General features: G+C 35.8%; 1 protein-coding gene across 1 annotated transcript in view; it reads right to left on the bottom strand.

The window, feature by feature from the left end:
* The window catches only part of LOC107727137 (V-set and transmembrane domain-containing protein 2-like protein), a 55,360-nt gene that overhangs the window by 3,035 nt on the left and 37,264 nt on the right, over positions 1 to 15,061 (bottom strand). Inside the window, exon 2 of the mRNA XM_016536920.1 lies at positions 6,329 to 6,498. Within this exon, the coding sequence (XP_016392406.1) occupies positions 6,329 to 6,498 (170 nt within the window). The remainder of the gene's footprint in view (positions 1 to 6,328; positions 6,499 to 15,061) is intronic.

The following is a 15,061-nucleotide window of genomic DNA, read 5'->3' as shown; positions in this document are numbered from 1 at the left end:
TTTTCTTTTGATTTTTTTCATGTTTTAAATCCTTTCCAATATCAGTATTCAACGTTTTATGTTTAATATATCAAAACATTATTTATGCATTTGTAATTGCAGGTTAAATGCATTCATGTCTTGCATTAAACAAAATACATGTGTGTAAATACATCTAAATGCCACTTCAGATGCAGCTTCTGTGTTGATTTAATTTGCTTGGTGGTAACAGCCCAAATGTCTTATTCTAATTCCCTGATTAAATGTAAGAATTTGACTCAAAAGATAATGGACACTTTTAGAAAAAATGGCTTTATAAAGGTAAAAATGCCCATAAAATGCAAAAATCAGTTTAAACTTATTGGATTTCAGTACTTATCAGTATGAACTGACCACCACACAGAATATGAAGAATATTAAAAACATTAGGAGTCAGCTGTCTGCGGCAGTCCTTAAGGTACCAGCACAATAACACACTCAGCAAAATATAGTCTAATTATCATTATCGATAAAATCCCATAAAATATCGAGATATAATTTTTTGTCAATATCGCACACCCCTACTCTGATGTCGGGAGAAAATGAAGACTCTTGTGTTCACTTTTACATCAAACTACAAAACACCTGCATTGCTTACGAGACATTGCTGACGCTACAGCTGCTCGAGGGTGGAGAAAACGGCTGAGGGCGGAGATATGCTAATACAGGACAGTCCGTCAGCAGTCATGGGCGGGGCCTGAGCATTATGATGTCATATTGCTCAGAAAATCAAAACGGCTTAATAATTGAGACTGTTTAGGTTTTTTGGGGACATAAAGAAAAGGAGTGAATGGATTTTTATTAGTGTAGGCTGGTTGTGTCCACACTCTGCTAAGACACATTTATATGCAAACACAATGTAAAAAAGAAATTAAATTTTGGGGTGAATTATTCATTTAATTTTGGCCCTTTTATAGAGAATATTAATGTGTCTAATGCAGTTACTGAAACAAACAGCAGCAGGGTATTCGAACACACACACACACACAATGCCACTTAAGTCCAGTGTGCTGGAATGAGATGTTGGTTCTGCACCATGCCATCTTAACTGGCCGCGGCGGATCCTCAAGAGCCCTTCATGAATAATACATGACGCAAAGGTGAGCAAGAGTTTCTCCATGTCCCTCTTTTTCATCTCTTCATCCAATTAAAAAGCATCTTGAGTTCACAGCAGGAAGCCCTGCAATCTCTCCCACTCACTTTCTCTCTCTCTCTCTTTCTCTGGTGTCTTGGGAAGCTGCAGCTATTTCTACTGGTTGTGATTAATGTTGTGTGGACTGTTACCTGCTGCAGACTTGCGTGTCCATTAATACCGCTGTATCCTCTCCTCTCTTTTCCTCTGCTCACCTCATGTTTGTGTTCCTTCAACTCTGGCCACTTTTATGTCCCTGTGGTTTTATTAAAACTAAAAGATTTCAATGTGTTTTCATTATGTGACGGTCTTTGGCTTTATAAAGGTAAAAATGCCCATAAAATGCAAAAATCAGTTTAAACTTATTGGAAAAGATTAATTTCTATCAGTATGAACTGATCACCACACAGAATATGAAGAATATTAAAAACATTAGGAGTCAGCTGTCTTCGGCAGTCCTTAAGGTACCAGCACAATAACACACTCAGCAAAATATAGTCTAATTATCATTATCGATAAAATCCCATAAAATATCGAGATATAATTTTTTGTCAATATCGCACACCCCTACTCTGATGTCGGGAGAAAATGAAGACTCTTGTGTTCACTTTTACATCAAACTACAAAACACCTGCATTGCTTACGAGACATTGCTGACGCTACAGCTGCTCGAGGGTGGAGAAAACGGCTGAGGGCGGAGATATGCTAATACAGGACAGTCCGTCAGCAGTCATGGGCGGGGCCTGAGCATTATGATGTCATATTGCTCAGAAAATCAAAACGGCTTAATAATTGAGACTGTTTAGGTTTTTTGGGGACATAAAGAAAAGGAGTGAATGGATTTTTATTAGTGTAGGCTGGTTGTGTCCACACTCTGCTAAGACACATTTATATGCAAACACAATGTAAAAAAGAAATTAAATTTTGGGGTGAATTATTCATTTAATTTTGGCCCTTTTATAGAGAATATTAATGTGTCTAATGTAGTTACTGAAACAAACAGCAGCAGGGTATTCGAACACACACACACACACAATGCCACTTAAGTCCAGTGTGCTGGAATGAGATGTTGGTTCTGCACCATGCCATCTTAACTGGCCGCGGCGGATCCTCAAGAGCCCTTCATGAATAATACATGACGCAAAGGTGAGCAAGAGTTTCTCCATGTCCCTCTTTTTCATCCCTTCATCCAATTAAAAAGCATCTTGAGTTCACAGCAGGAAGCCCTGCAATCTCTCCCACTCACTTTCTCTCTCTCTCTCTCTCTGGTGTCTTGGGAAGCTGCAGCTATTTCTACTGGTTGTGATTAATGTTGTGTGGACTGTTACCTGCTGCAGACTTGCGTGTCCATTAATACCGCTGTATCCTCTCCTCTCTTTTCCTCTGCTCACCTCATGTTTGTGTTCCTTCAACTCTGGCCACTTTTATGTCCCTGTGGTTTTATTAAAACTAAAAGATTTCAATGTGTTTTCATTATGTGACGGTCTTGGAAACATTTAACTAGGCCTTCATCATTTATTCTTGCTACTATTTAAATGTCTTGTGTTTAGGTTTTTATTTATTTATTTATTTATTGTTCTAGATCCAAACTTTCAGTCATAAACTATTAAAAAAAAAGGTATCAAGGTAAATATCACAAGAACAAAATTTTTTATTATGCATTATTTCTAATCAAGCTGTGATTTCGTCAAATAATGCAAAAAGTGTGAAAAAAATTGAATTGTAATTTTCCTGATAAAAACTGTGAAAAGAAAAAAGCACCAGTTTTGCTGTGCTTTGTTTGTAATGGTGCACATTTTTGCCAAAACATTTTGTGATTATATAATAATATGAGTATATTAATAATAATAGCATTATTATTATTATTAAATTAAATTATTAAACAAAATAAGAAATATTACCAATTGTAAAAAAAATTTAATTTTTCATAATTATATTAATGTTTTTATATTTATTTAATTAATACAGTCCACAATATGTTAATTGTACTAAGCCATATTGCATTTTATTTTGATTAATTGTGCATGTCCACTGTTGGACATTATTAGGAGACAAATTAATTTAAGGCTTTATTTTAATCTTCTAAAAGTCCACAGGATCAAACACACCCATAGTTAAAGAAACCCTGATACCTACTAATATAACACTAATATACTTACTAATAACACAGCAGCACTAAAACATATTTGGACACTTAAAATGTTTGAATATCACTGAATTAGATATAAAATCAAGCACTTTATGATTCTAGTTCTAATGATTTTTAGTCTTCAATGTCAACACAAGATCTATTGTTCATTTCAAACCCAACAAATGTCTTTGTCAAATGTTTTGCTTGTAATGTCTAATTGTGCATCTTTCTTTACAATAAATGACACCTGCTGTGATATTTTGATACATAATGCAGACATTCAAACGTTTTAAGTGTCCAAACTGACTGTATGGCCACTGTATATTTAATCTATAGCAGGGGGCTTCAATTAAAATTGCTTGAGATCCAGTAATGAACCCTCCTCACCAGCCGAGGTCCGGACAATTATATACCTAAAAACATGAACTGATGGGTTTTGCCAGACCAGGGTATCTGCAGGATATTTAAGCTCCAATTTAAGACTTTAAGACCTTTTTTAAGACCTGCACAAATAAAATTAAAATGACTGTAAAAAGCATGATTTAGAGTTCAGATACAGGTTTTTACAAAAACAAAAAGGTTTATAAAATGATAAACTTCACATTTCAGCCTAAAACATTTTTTAAGAAAATGGAGTCAAAAGTATCAATTATTATATTAATTTAAACATTTATTACCAATCATTATATTAATTAAATAACATATAAATATATTTTACTGTCTTGTCAATTGTTTAGATTTTTATAAACCATTATCTTCTTGTTGATCCACCAGTTCACATTTACAACTCTGCGTGTTTGCGGCGTAAAAACAGGTTGATTTTCACATTGGTCAGAATAGAAACAGCAGACGGGCTTATTGAAAACGTCCATTCATTCTCTGCCAGCAGGAGGCGCTTTCGGAACAGCAGAAATATAGCTGTTTCCCCGGTAACGGCAGGGCACAAAGCAGCCAGCAGCTGACTTATATGAGCAACACTTTGTTTAATCATAACACTAAGCCGTATCGCAATTCTTGTCTTTCCACTTCCAAATTTAAAGGGGTCATATGATGCGATTTCATGTTTTCCTTTCTCTTTGGAGTGTTACAAGCTCTTGGTGCATAAAGAAGATCTGTAAAGTTGCAAAGACTAAAGTCTCAAATCCAAAGAGATATTCTTTATAAAAGTTAAGAGTCAGCCACACCTACCTAAAACGGACCAGAGATGGCAAAAGTACACATATCCTTCACTCAAGTAGAAGTACAGATACTCATGTTTAAAAATACTCTGGTAAAAGTTGAAGTACCGACTCCACTTTTTTACTCAAGTTAAAGTATAGAAGTATGGGCTCTGACATGTACTTAAGTAAAAAGTAGCCATTACTACCTGTTTTAGTGTCACGCGGGTAATGGGACCTCACGTCATATAAATACCTTAATACAAAAGAACTTACATTTCAAGTTTTGTTAGCTAATGAATGTATCCAGGCGTGTAGAACAGGGCCAGACTGGGAAAAAATGTCACTCATCCAGGCATTCCCATACACCCACAACAAATTCTGAAACCATGGACAACACTATTTTTTGTACGGCCATCACATAAAAAAAGGTTAAAATCCTTAGGCTGGGGCTATGCGAAATAACTATATTTTCTAAATTGCCTAAATGTCAAAATTACAATAACTACAGCATTACAATATCTTTATAGAAAAATCATAATATTGAACATGTTATTGCGTTATCATGAGTCATATTTTTCCCTTATGAAAATTAATTATGGTTTTATTATAAAGTCAACAAAGACAAAACTACAGCCTATTTACAGATGAAACTGACCTGCACTTGAAGTCCTGAACAGATCAGTAGTTTTGCCTCTCTGCTCCACCATTCTTGAGTCTCTCGCACTGATTACTCTGACCCAAAGCTTTTGGCAGAGGTGCGGAGCGCACACGAGCCTAATCGGAGCATTGCCAGTCAAGACTAACCGATTCATGATTTATTAGAGGTTTATTATGGCGAAAATACAGATTTAAACTGAAGTAACAAGCCTGGTTTGAAAATGTAATTAGTAGAAAGTACAGATATTTGTATAAAAATGTAAGGAGTGAAAAATAAAAAAATAAAAAATAGTGAAGTAAAGTACTGATACCAGAAAAATCTATTTAAGTACAGTAACGAAGTATTTGTACTTCGTTACTTTCCATCTCTGACTGCAACACTGCTACAGTGCTCTGGGTGGTTGCTATGTGGTTGTTTGGGTGTTCTGGGTGGTTGTTAGAGCGATTTTGGTTGCTATGTGGTTGCTCAGGTGTTCTGGGTGGTTGCTAAGGTATTGTAGGTGGTTATCAGAGTGTTTGTGGTTGCTATGCGTTTGCTAGGGTGTTTTGGGTGGTTGCTAGGGTATTCTAGGTGGTTGCTAGAGTGTTCTTGATTGATATGCGGTTGCCAGGGTGTTCTGGGTGGTTGCTAGAGTATTCCTGGTTGCTATGCAGTTGCGAGGGTGTTCTGAGTGGTTGCTAGAGTGTTCTAGGGGGTTTCTAGAGTGTTCTTGATTGATATGCGGTTGCTAGGGTATTCTAGGGGTTGATTGATATGCGGTTGCCAGGGTGTTCTGGGTGGTTGCTAGAGTATTCCTGGTTGCTATGCAGTTGCTAGGGTGTTCTGGGTGGTTGCTATGGTATTCTAGGTGGTTGTTAGAGAGTTCCTGGTTGCTATGTGGTAGCCAGGGTGTTGCTATGTGGTTGCTCGAGTGTTCTTGGTTGCTATGTGGTTGCTAGTGTTCTGGGTGGTTGCTATGTGGTTGCTAGAGTGTTCTTGTTTGTTGCTAGGTGGTTTCTTTCTGTCAGGTGTAAAAAGCGCACCCTTTTGTCTCTAGTTCTGGCTCGGGTTCCTCCTTCATGTGCGTCTGTGGGATTTTTTTCACCTGTTTTCTGGTCCAGCAGGTGCAAACGGTTCCTCTGATCATTTAGTAAAGCACTGCTCCTCTCCTCAACCACACACACATATGATTTGAGAATCACTCACGTCTGGAGCACAAACGCTGCATTATGGGTAATTCCAGCCTGTACCTGATTGGTGCTCCATGTCTGCTTGTCGGTCCATTCTCTGTGGTTCCTGATGTACCACCACTGAATCTCCAGCGAGTAGGAGGGCGATCCCGCGCCCCTGAAGGAGCAGGCCATCTCCACGTCCTGTCCGCTCTGTGCCGTGATGTCATGAGGGACCTCTGTGAACACCGCTGCGGAACAACAAACACAGATTAGTTAAGATGAAGTGCGTCGTTTTCAACATGAGTGACTGCTTCAAATAAGGTCCTAACAATCCTACTGCTGACCCGTGACAGTTCTGCCTTAAATTCAGGCTGTTTAAAACAAACAAAAAAAAAACTTAGTTTAATCTTTAAACTCATCATTAATTCAACCATAGATACAGTGTATTTAAGAGAAGAAAAAAAAACTTTCACTCTGTTGAAACAATTATATTCAATTCAAATATGTGGGGAAAAGTGTATCACTAAAATGACTAGACATAAATGAGAAGTATGTTGAGAACAAATGACATTTGACATCATGATTTTAAACCAATGTTACTTAAGTATTTACGTTTTTAAGTTTTAAGTTTTAGTGTATAACTATAATAACCTTGCATCAAACCTGGAAAAAAAACTAACACAGAAAATTTACACTGAACACTAGTGTGAATGAAATTGAGAATTTTAATTCAAATTTCAAAATTCAACTAAGCAATCGTTTTACTTCAGAAGACCTGAAATATAATGCAAAAGACTTCATTAGTGGTGCTTCTGTGTCATTGTTTAGGGCTTCAATTTCAATTTATTTTAAAAAGAACAGCATGAACATTCTGCAAAACATCTCCTTTTGAGTTCCACAGAAGAAAAAAGTCATGCAGGATGACATGAGGCTGAGAGTAAACGATCCCTTTAACATCTAATCATCTTCTCTGTACTATTATACAAGTGGAACTTCTTTAACAACTCAAGACACGAAGACCAAACACCTCGTATTTGTGTTGAGACCGATCTGGATTGCAAAGAAAAGCGAATAACTCAATCTTCTCTCTTTTTTCAAGATGTCGTTATCATCTCAGATAACATTCTGGAAAACGCCCAACACTATCAACCTGAACGGCCAACATCAGATCCGGAGTTATCAGCGAACGTTCAGAGAGTTATCGCAAGTAAACAAGCATCTCGCCACCGGATAGAGTTGTTCTCAGAAGTGCATGAGCGAAACACTCAAGTGCAGCGTTTCCCATGACTGACCCGGTGAGTGAAACAAGCTCATCCGCCACTTCAGACAAACACAATTCAATTATCCTTCCCGTCAAAGCCTAGAAGATATCAGTCCCCCCTCAGCCGGCCCGCAGAAGAGACGGCGTCAGAACGAGCGCAAATCAGTGTGGAGGAATCATTTCTCCAGCAGCGGGACTCTCTCTTATCAACCCTTACAGCCCTGCAGGAAATGATGCGCACACTTCAAAGAGAAAGCGCTTGGCGTTCGCTCACACCTGACCGTAGACGGCCACAGGAAGAGACGAGTCCCTGGAAGACATTACAGATATAAGACTCCGAGATTTCACAGCTAATCAAGGGTTTGAACGACACAAACTTGATGTTAACCGCAACAAAGATTTGAAAAGAGTTGTAAATAAAATGATTAAAATAAGATTATTGGAGTATGTTTTACAAGACAAGACTGTATTATACTACAATACTAAATTACTATAAAATACTATAGAACACTAAAAATACTTTAGTATTTCTACACTGAAAAAAATTCTATTTAATTCAAGTTTATTTGTATAGCGCTTTTCACGATACAAATCGTTGCAAAGCAACTTTAAAGAAATTAAGTTTCTACAATATTTAGTAGTAGCTTATCAGTGGTGACTGTCAGTTTAAAAAAATTATTCATTGAATTTACTAAAAAAAAATGTATGGTAAGTGGTTGCAATCAATTTATTTTAGCTACATTTAAATAAACGAATTTTGCTGAAAGCTAGTCAACTAAATTTGTTTATTTAAATTTAGCGAAAATAAATTGATTACAACCACTTACCTTAAAAAAATTTAGTATCATTTTTTTTTTTCAGTGTACTTGAAACTAAAATATTGGAGTAAGTTTTACAAGAAAATACTATGATATACTTAAATACTACAAAAAAAAAAAACTATAAATATTTCAGCCTTTCATGTTTAATTTTCAAAATTTCAAGTTTAATTCAAGTTTAATGTGGCATTTCGTTGTAAATAAAACATTGGAGTTCATTTGACAACATATTATGATATACTTTCATAATAAAATACTATAAATATTTCAGCCTCTATACTTCCAAATTTCATATTTTATTCAATGTGAAATTTTGTTGTAAATAAAACTGTAAATAAATCAGATTATTTGTGTTTTACAGGAACATTCTATGATATACTTTCATACTAAAATACTACAAAACTATAAATATGTCAGTCTTTCTACTTCAAAATTTCACTTTTAATTCAGTGTGAAATTTTGTTGCAAATAAAGTTGCAAATAAAAGATTATTGAAGTACGTTTTACAAGAAAATACTATGATATACTTTAATATTACAATACTATACAACACTATATTTCAGCCTTTATACTTCAAATTTCCACATGTAATTCAATGTGAAATTTTGTTGTAAATAAAACTATTATTGGAGTACATTTCTGAAATGTGTACTTTCATAAATACGGGATTGATTCAATAAATAAAACAGCAAGACCTTACAAGTAAGTTTTTAAGTAAGGTATAACATTTATTGCTCAGGTTTCACTTTCATGGCTCAGACTTCATAGAGTCTCAGCTACGTTTCATTGCAGTATTAAGATGTTTCTCCTACAATTTCTATAAAGAAATAAAAATATATGTAAATGAGTCAACAGTTAAGAGTATAGAAGTATAAAATGAATGTGAAAAGCAGCTCAGATCATTTGATGAGAAATGTTTTGAGTTTATATTGAGATCTTATAATTGCAGACTGGTATCTTGGCAAATGTGAACAGTTTGAGACACTGTTGAGATGCTTCTTCTGAAACTCTAGAAGAAACAGGAGATGTTAACAAAGGTCTCCTTTTATTCTCCATTTAACTGCATTACTGTCTAAGTGAAAAAAATGAGGTATTAAAGAGATCTCATGTGTGATTTCTTTCCTAAAATTGACTTTCATTTGACTTAGATGGCATTTCGTGTGAATAAAAGCATCAGATATCAATCAGCTCCATTTGTTCTCTACTTAATCTCGTTTTTGGAGAAATAATTGAGATATTGAAGAGATCTGAGAACAAAATAAAATAAAATACAAAATTAGACTAATTTCAGCATTCAAAGGTCTGGGTTTTTAAAAGAAATTAATACTTTTATTCAGCAAGGATGCATTTGAGATGCTTCTTCTGAAACTCTAGAAGAAACAGGAGATGTTAACAAAGGTCTCCTTTTATTCTCCATTTAACTGCATTACTAAGTGAAAAAAATGAGGTATTAAAGAGATCTCATGTGTGATTTCTTTCCTAAAATTGACTTTCATTTGACTTAGATGGCATTTCGTGTGAATAAAAGCATCAGATATCAATCAGTTCCATTTGTTCTCTACTTAATCTCGTTTTTGGAGAAATAACTGAGATATTGAAGAGATCTGAGAACAAAATAAAATAAAATACAAAATTAGACTCATTTCAGCATTCAAAGGTTTGGGTTTTTAAAAGAAATTAATACTCTTATTCAGCAAGGATGCATTAAATTGATCAAAGGTGACAGTAAAGACACAGTTTCTACAAAATATGAAGCAGCACAACTGTTTTCAACATTGATAATAATCAGAAATGTTTCTTGAGCAGCAAATCAGCATATTAGAATGATTTCTGAAGGATCATGTGACACTGAAGACTGGAGTAATGATGCTGAAAATACAGCTTTGTACATTATATTCATATTCAACATTATATTCACACAGAAACCAGTTATTTGAAATTGTAGAAATATTTCAGAATTGTACTGTTTTTACTGTATTTTTGATCAAATAAAGTCTTCTTTCATAAACCTAAAAAAGTATTTTGAACAGTAGTGTGAATACATAAAAAATCTAGTATGTGAAAGAGTTCCTGTCCAGTTTTGCTCTAAACACATGTGATGTCAGGTTCTCTGCGTGTTCTGCTCAAACGAGCCCTGTATGAAATGAAGACGTGCTGAGCAGAATCCTTCCACATATGGCTAATAACACACCCAAATCCTCTTAACCATTTCCTCCAGAGCGCCTCTTCATTTACCCATAATCCCATTCAAACGGCCGCCGACGCACTGAGGGCCGCTGTCAAACCCACGGGGGGTTCCCAAGACTTCCGTCCAGACAAAAGGCATGCTGGGAAATCCATGCACGCTCCGATCACGGCCTGAAGATAAGGCATTTGTTCATAATGCGTAAAATGAGTTGATATCATGAAGCGTGATGAACTAATATATGAAGAGATGAAGAGAATGACAGTTCCTGATGACTGACTGATAGCTAATGCTTTCGTTCACATAAAAAAAGTGATGAAAGTCAAATTAAAGCCTTAAAATACAGACTGATACATATATGTATTAATACTGCTGCTTAAAAAAGTTAGTAATGTTTGAAATTCCAGCTCTCATCTGAATATGAAGATGACACTCTGTTATCATTAAACCGATGAGTGTTTCTAACAATCTGAGTCAAATCTAAAGACCAGAATATCACTGAGACTTGAGACTGAACTCTTTTCACTTCAGTCCAGTAGGAAACCATCTACAAGCACCCAGAACTCCCTAGTGCACGGTAGGGCTGGGTATCGTGTTCGATGCTTTTTAGGCACCGACTGAATTGCCTCGATACTATCGAGTATCGAAACATGTCTTGTTGTTCGGTACCAAATTTCGATACCTAAGGGGTTAATCTCGTCAACGTCAGTGAGGTTGATGTGCCAAACCGATGAGTGTTTCTAACAATCTGAGTCAAATCTAAAGACCAGAATATCACTGAGACTTGAGACTGAACTCTTTTCACTTCAGTCCAGTAGGAAACCATCTACAAGCACCCAGAACTCCCTAGTGCACAGTAGGGCTGGGTATCGTGTTCGATGCTTTTTAGGCACCGACCGAATTGCCTCGATACTATCGAGTATCGAAACATGTCTTGTTGTTCGGTACCAAATTTCGATACCTAAGGGGTTAATCTCGTCAACGTCAGTGAGGTTGATGTGCCTAAATCAAGTGCTGGTGATTGGCTCTGGTGAGGCATCAAGGAAAACGTGTGTTACATGACCATTCACACTGTAGCATCATGCTACATAAGACAATTTATAACATTTATACTATGCTTTTACTCACTTTAAACCACCGTCGAGTGTTTGTAATAACCTGCGATCTAATGAGGGTTTTGGTCATACAATGTTGCAGAAATATGTTATTTGTAGCCTTTTATATTATCAAGCTAATCGCTACACCTGCTTAGCATTTCTCATGTAACGTTAAACACACTGTATTGTTATATAAATAGGCAGAATCTCATGAAAATCACATACAAATCATATACTCTTGTAATGGCGTGTTTCTTAGCTTCATGTTTCACCCCTGTAAATGTTTTTTCTGGAAGTGTAAAACGCACGTTCGTCGTCGGAGACAGGGCGGGTTATGAACACGTAATATGATTGACAGATGAGCAGCGAATGAGCTCCTCTGAGTCAGAACAGCGATCGCGGAAGAGAAAACACAGGAAAAAATAGAACAATCGACAGAATGACAGAAAGGACAACAGACAGACAGAAAGAGACAGATAAACAGACAGACAGACAGACAGACAGACAGACAGATAGATAGATAGCATGTCTTTTTCCTGTCTATCTACAGACTCGTGTCTGATTGTTGTTGGAGGCTGAATGCATCCATGAGATTTTCTCTGGTGTTTTTTCCTTTACAAAAGCATTTGTGATGAGAGACGCAGCCTCTCTGGGATGAAGATGACAGGCAAGCGGTTTCTGTAATTACTGCTGGCCGATCTGCATATTATAATTGGGGTCCTGGGGCATCATTATTTCACAGGGAACAGAAAAAAGGCAGATCAGATACAAGAGCAACATCCGTGTAATCAGCGTCTCTATCAGAGGCTGGGAGGACGCCTTCACTGATCGACCCAGTCCATCAGCGCAACAAACTCTTTAACCAAAAACAAGCTGCATTCGGCCGCTCTCAACGAGATGAGCGGGAAATACCCTAAATATCGCAGCGGCGGAGGGGGTGTTCGGGTTCATTTCAGGGAGACACTCATTTGAAGAAGCAGGCAGCAGGTCTCTTTGAAATCTGAATCTCTGGTTGATTGAGTTTAGATCAAAGCGCCGTACGCTGAGCGCCTCGCATGCTCATTCTACGCTCAGATGCTGTGAAAAACAATTGAGACACTTGAACATCAGAGCTGCTCCCAAGTCTAACAAATGCACAACTATCATAAAATCACATCGAAAATGCATACTCTGAAAGCGCTCCACAAGACATGTGTGATTATATTACTGGATGCTCGAAAAGTATTTAAACTAAAACTGAAACTGAATAGAATAGAAACTGAAAAGTTCAAGCATATATTCCTTAATAACTAAATTCCACAGCTTCACTACTAGTAGAGAGACGCTGCCAGGTAGAATTAATTCACACACGCAATCGCTCTCACTAATGCATTCATATGAATGTAATCTTTACTTTGCTACTTTATCTGTATCTGATTTAGAACGAGCAGAAATCTGTGAGAAATATAACGACCCAAAGACAAAAGAACTGACTTATTTGTTCATTAATGACGTCATCAGCGACTAGTCGACTTTGACTCGACTTTCATAACATAAAAGTCGACTTTTAAAAAAGTCGTTCAACCCCTACTGAATATAGACCAAGACTAATAACATGAGGCATGTTAACACACTGGTAAGAAATGAGTCACTTACCTTGGGTTTGGCCCAGCATCCTCCAGAGCCGGAGGTTTTCAGCCCCTGATGCTGAAATGTAAATTCTCCAGAAAATCTGGAGTTGCTCAAGATGCTGGCCACATCACCATCCACCTCCATCTCTTTATCTACCTAGAGAAAGACACTAAAGTGTCATGATCATGCTTGGTCACAACATACACAACTGTTTAAAGGTTTGGGGTCAGTAAAAATGGTAAACATTTTTGAAAGAAGTCTCTTGTAGAAGAGTTTTCATTTATTGGTCCGGAAAAAAAAACAGTTCTATTGCATGTGCACAAGGTGTTTATCACAGCTCCAGACTTATTTGTTCATTAATAACGTCATCAGCGACTAGTCGACTTCGACTCGACTTTCATCACATAAAAGTCGACTTTAAAAAAATCAGAAGTCTTTCAACCCCTACTATTAACTAGTATGCATGTTACTAGCATACTGGCTGTTTATACTTATAAACATATTATTAATGCCTGCATAACTCTACATAACTTAACTACCTTACTAACTATTTATAAGCAGCAAATTATGAGTTTACTGAAGGAAAAGTCGTAGTTAATAGTTAATATTGAGAATTGTGAATGTGTGTGTGTGCATGCATATATATATATATGTATATATAAAACTAGTCAAAAGTTGTAATAATTAATTAATAAATAACTCTCTTCTGCTCACCAAGGCTGCATTTATTTGATGAAAACTACAGTAAAATCAGTAATATTTTGATTTATTATTATTATTATATTAAAATATTATATTTGCTGCTGAAATCTTTTAGCAGCTTTTATCACAGGAATAAATTACATTTTAAAATATATTCAAATAAAGAACTTTTTTTTAAAATTGTAATAATATTTTACAATATTACTGCATATTTTATTAAATAATACAGCCTTGGTGAGCAGAAAAGACTTCTTTCAGAAACATAAAAAAAATTTTTTTTAATCTTCTTAAAATAATTATCTGAATTATTTCGATTTTTCACCAGTAGTGAATATTATTATTATTATTTTTTAGTGAATGCATCTTTTATCCAAGTGTATTTGGTCTTGTATTGTTCCACTTGTTTTAAAGTATTTAACTAAACCTGCCAGTTTTTAAAGACAATCTATAAAAACAAGTCTTATGTTGTGTTAATTCTTAGAAAAATATTATTTTAGGGATTTTTATATAAGTTTACAAAAGTCAAAAACGACTATTTATTAATTAAAAACTCATTCAGAAATCTTTTTTTTTTGCAGATCTATGCACTTACAAGCACTTCTGAGGAGAGTTCATGGCATCAAAGAGATTATAAATCATCAAATATTTAAAAAGTTTGAGACCCTTGAGCACACTGCATACAGTAACAATGTCTGCATCTTTGCAAGATGAAATCTGATCTGTTTGTTCAATATCTAGTGTACACTGATGTAACGTAAGCATGATGCCAGGAGACTTTCTCATACATCAACAGAGAGCAGCTGTCAAATTTGGGAAGAGAAGATGGAAACTGGGCTTGCTGCCTCTGCTCATGTGTATCATGACATCTCACTGTCATGCAGGAGAAAACATGAGCGTCAGCGGCAAGACTGCTTTACACATTCAGCCATATGATGCACCTAAAATCACTCGTTCATTCAGTCGTGCAGTGTTTACTACAATACAAATGCCAGACAGCAGTTAACTCTAAGGGAGAAAAATAAGTGATCTAACATTTGATCCATAGGGTTTGTAAAAATAATAGTCATTGTATATTGTTGAAAACATTATATATTAAATATTGGAACATAATATATATATATATATATATATATATAT

The sequence above is a fragment of the Sinocyclocheilus rhinocerous genome, unplaced genomic scaffold, assembly GCF_001515625.1.
Source record: "Sinocyclocheilus rhinocerous isolate Xijiao unplaced genomic scaffold, SAMN03320098_v1.1 scaffold7084, whole genome shotgun sequence".
NCBI classification, from domain to species: Eukaryota; Metazoa; Chordata; class Actinopteri; order Cypriniformes; family Cyprinidae; genus Sinocyclocheilus; species Sinocyclocheilus rhinocerous.
Note: the sequence above shows the minus strand (reverse complement) of the source record. Positions and strands in the feature narration are given on the sequence as shown.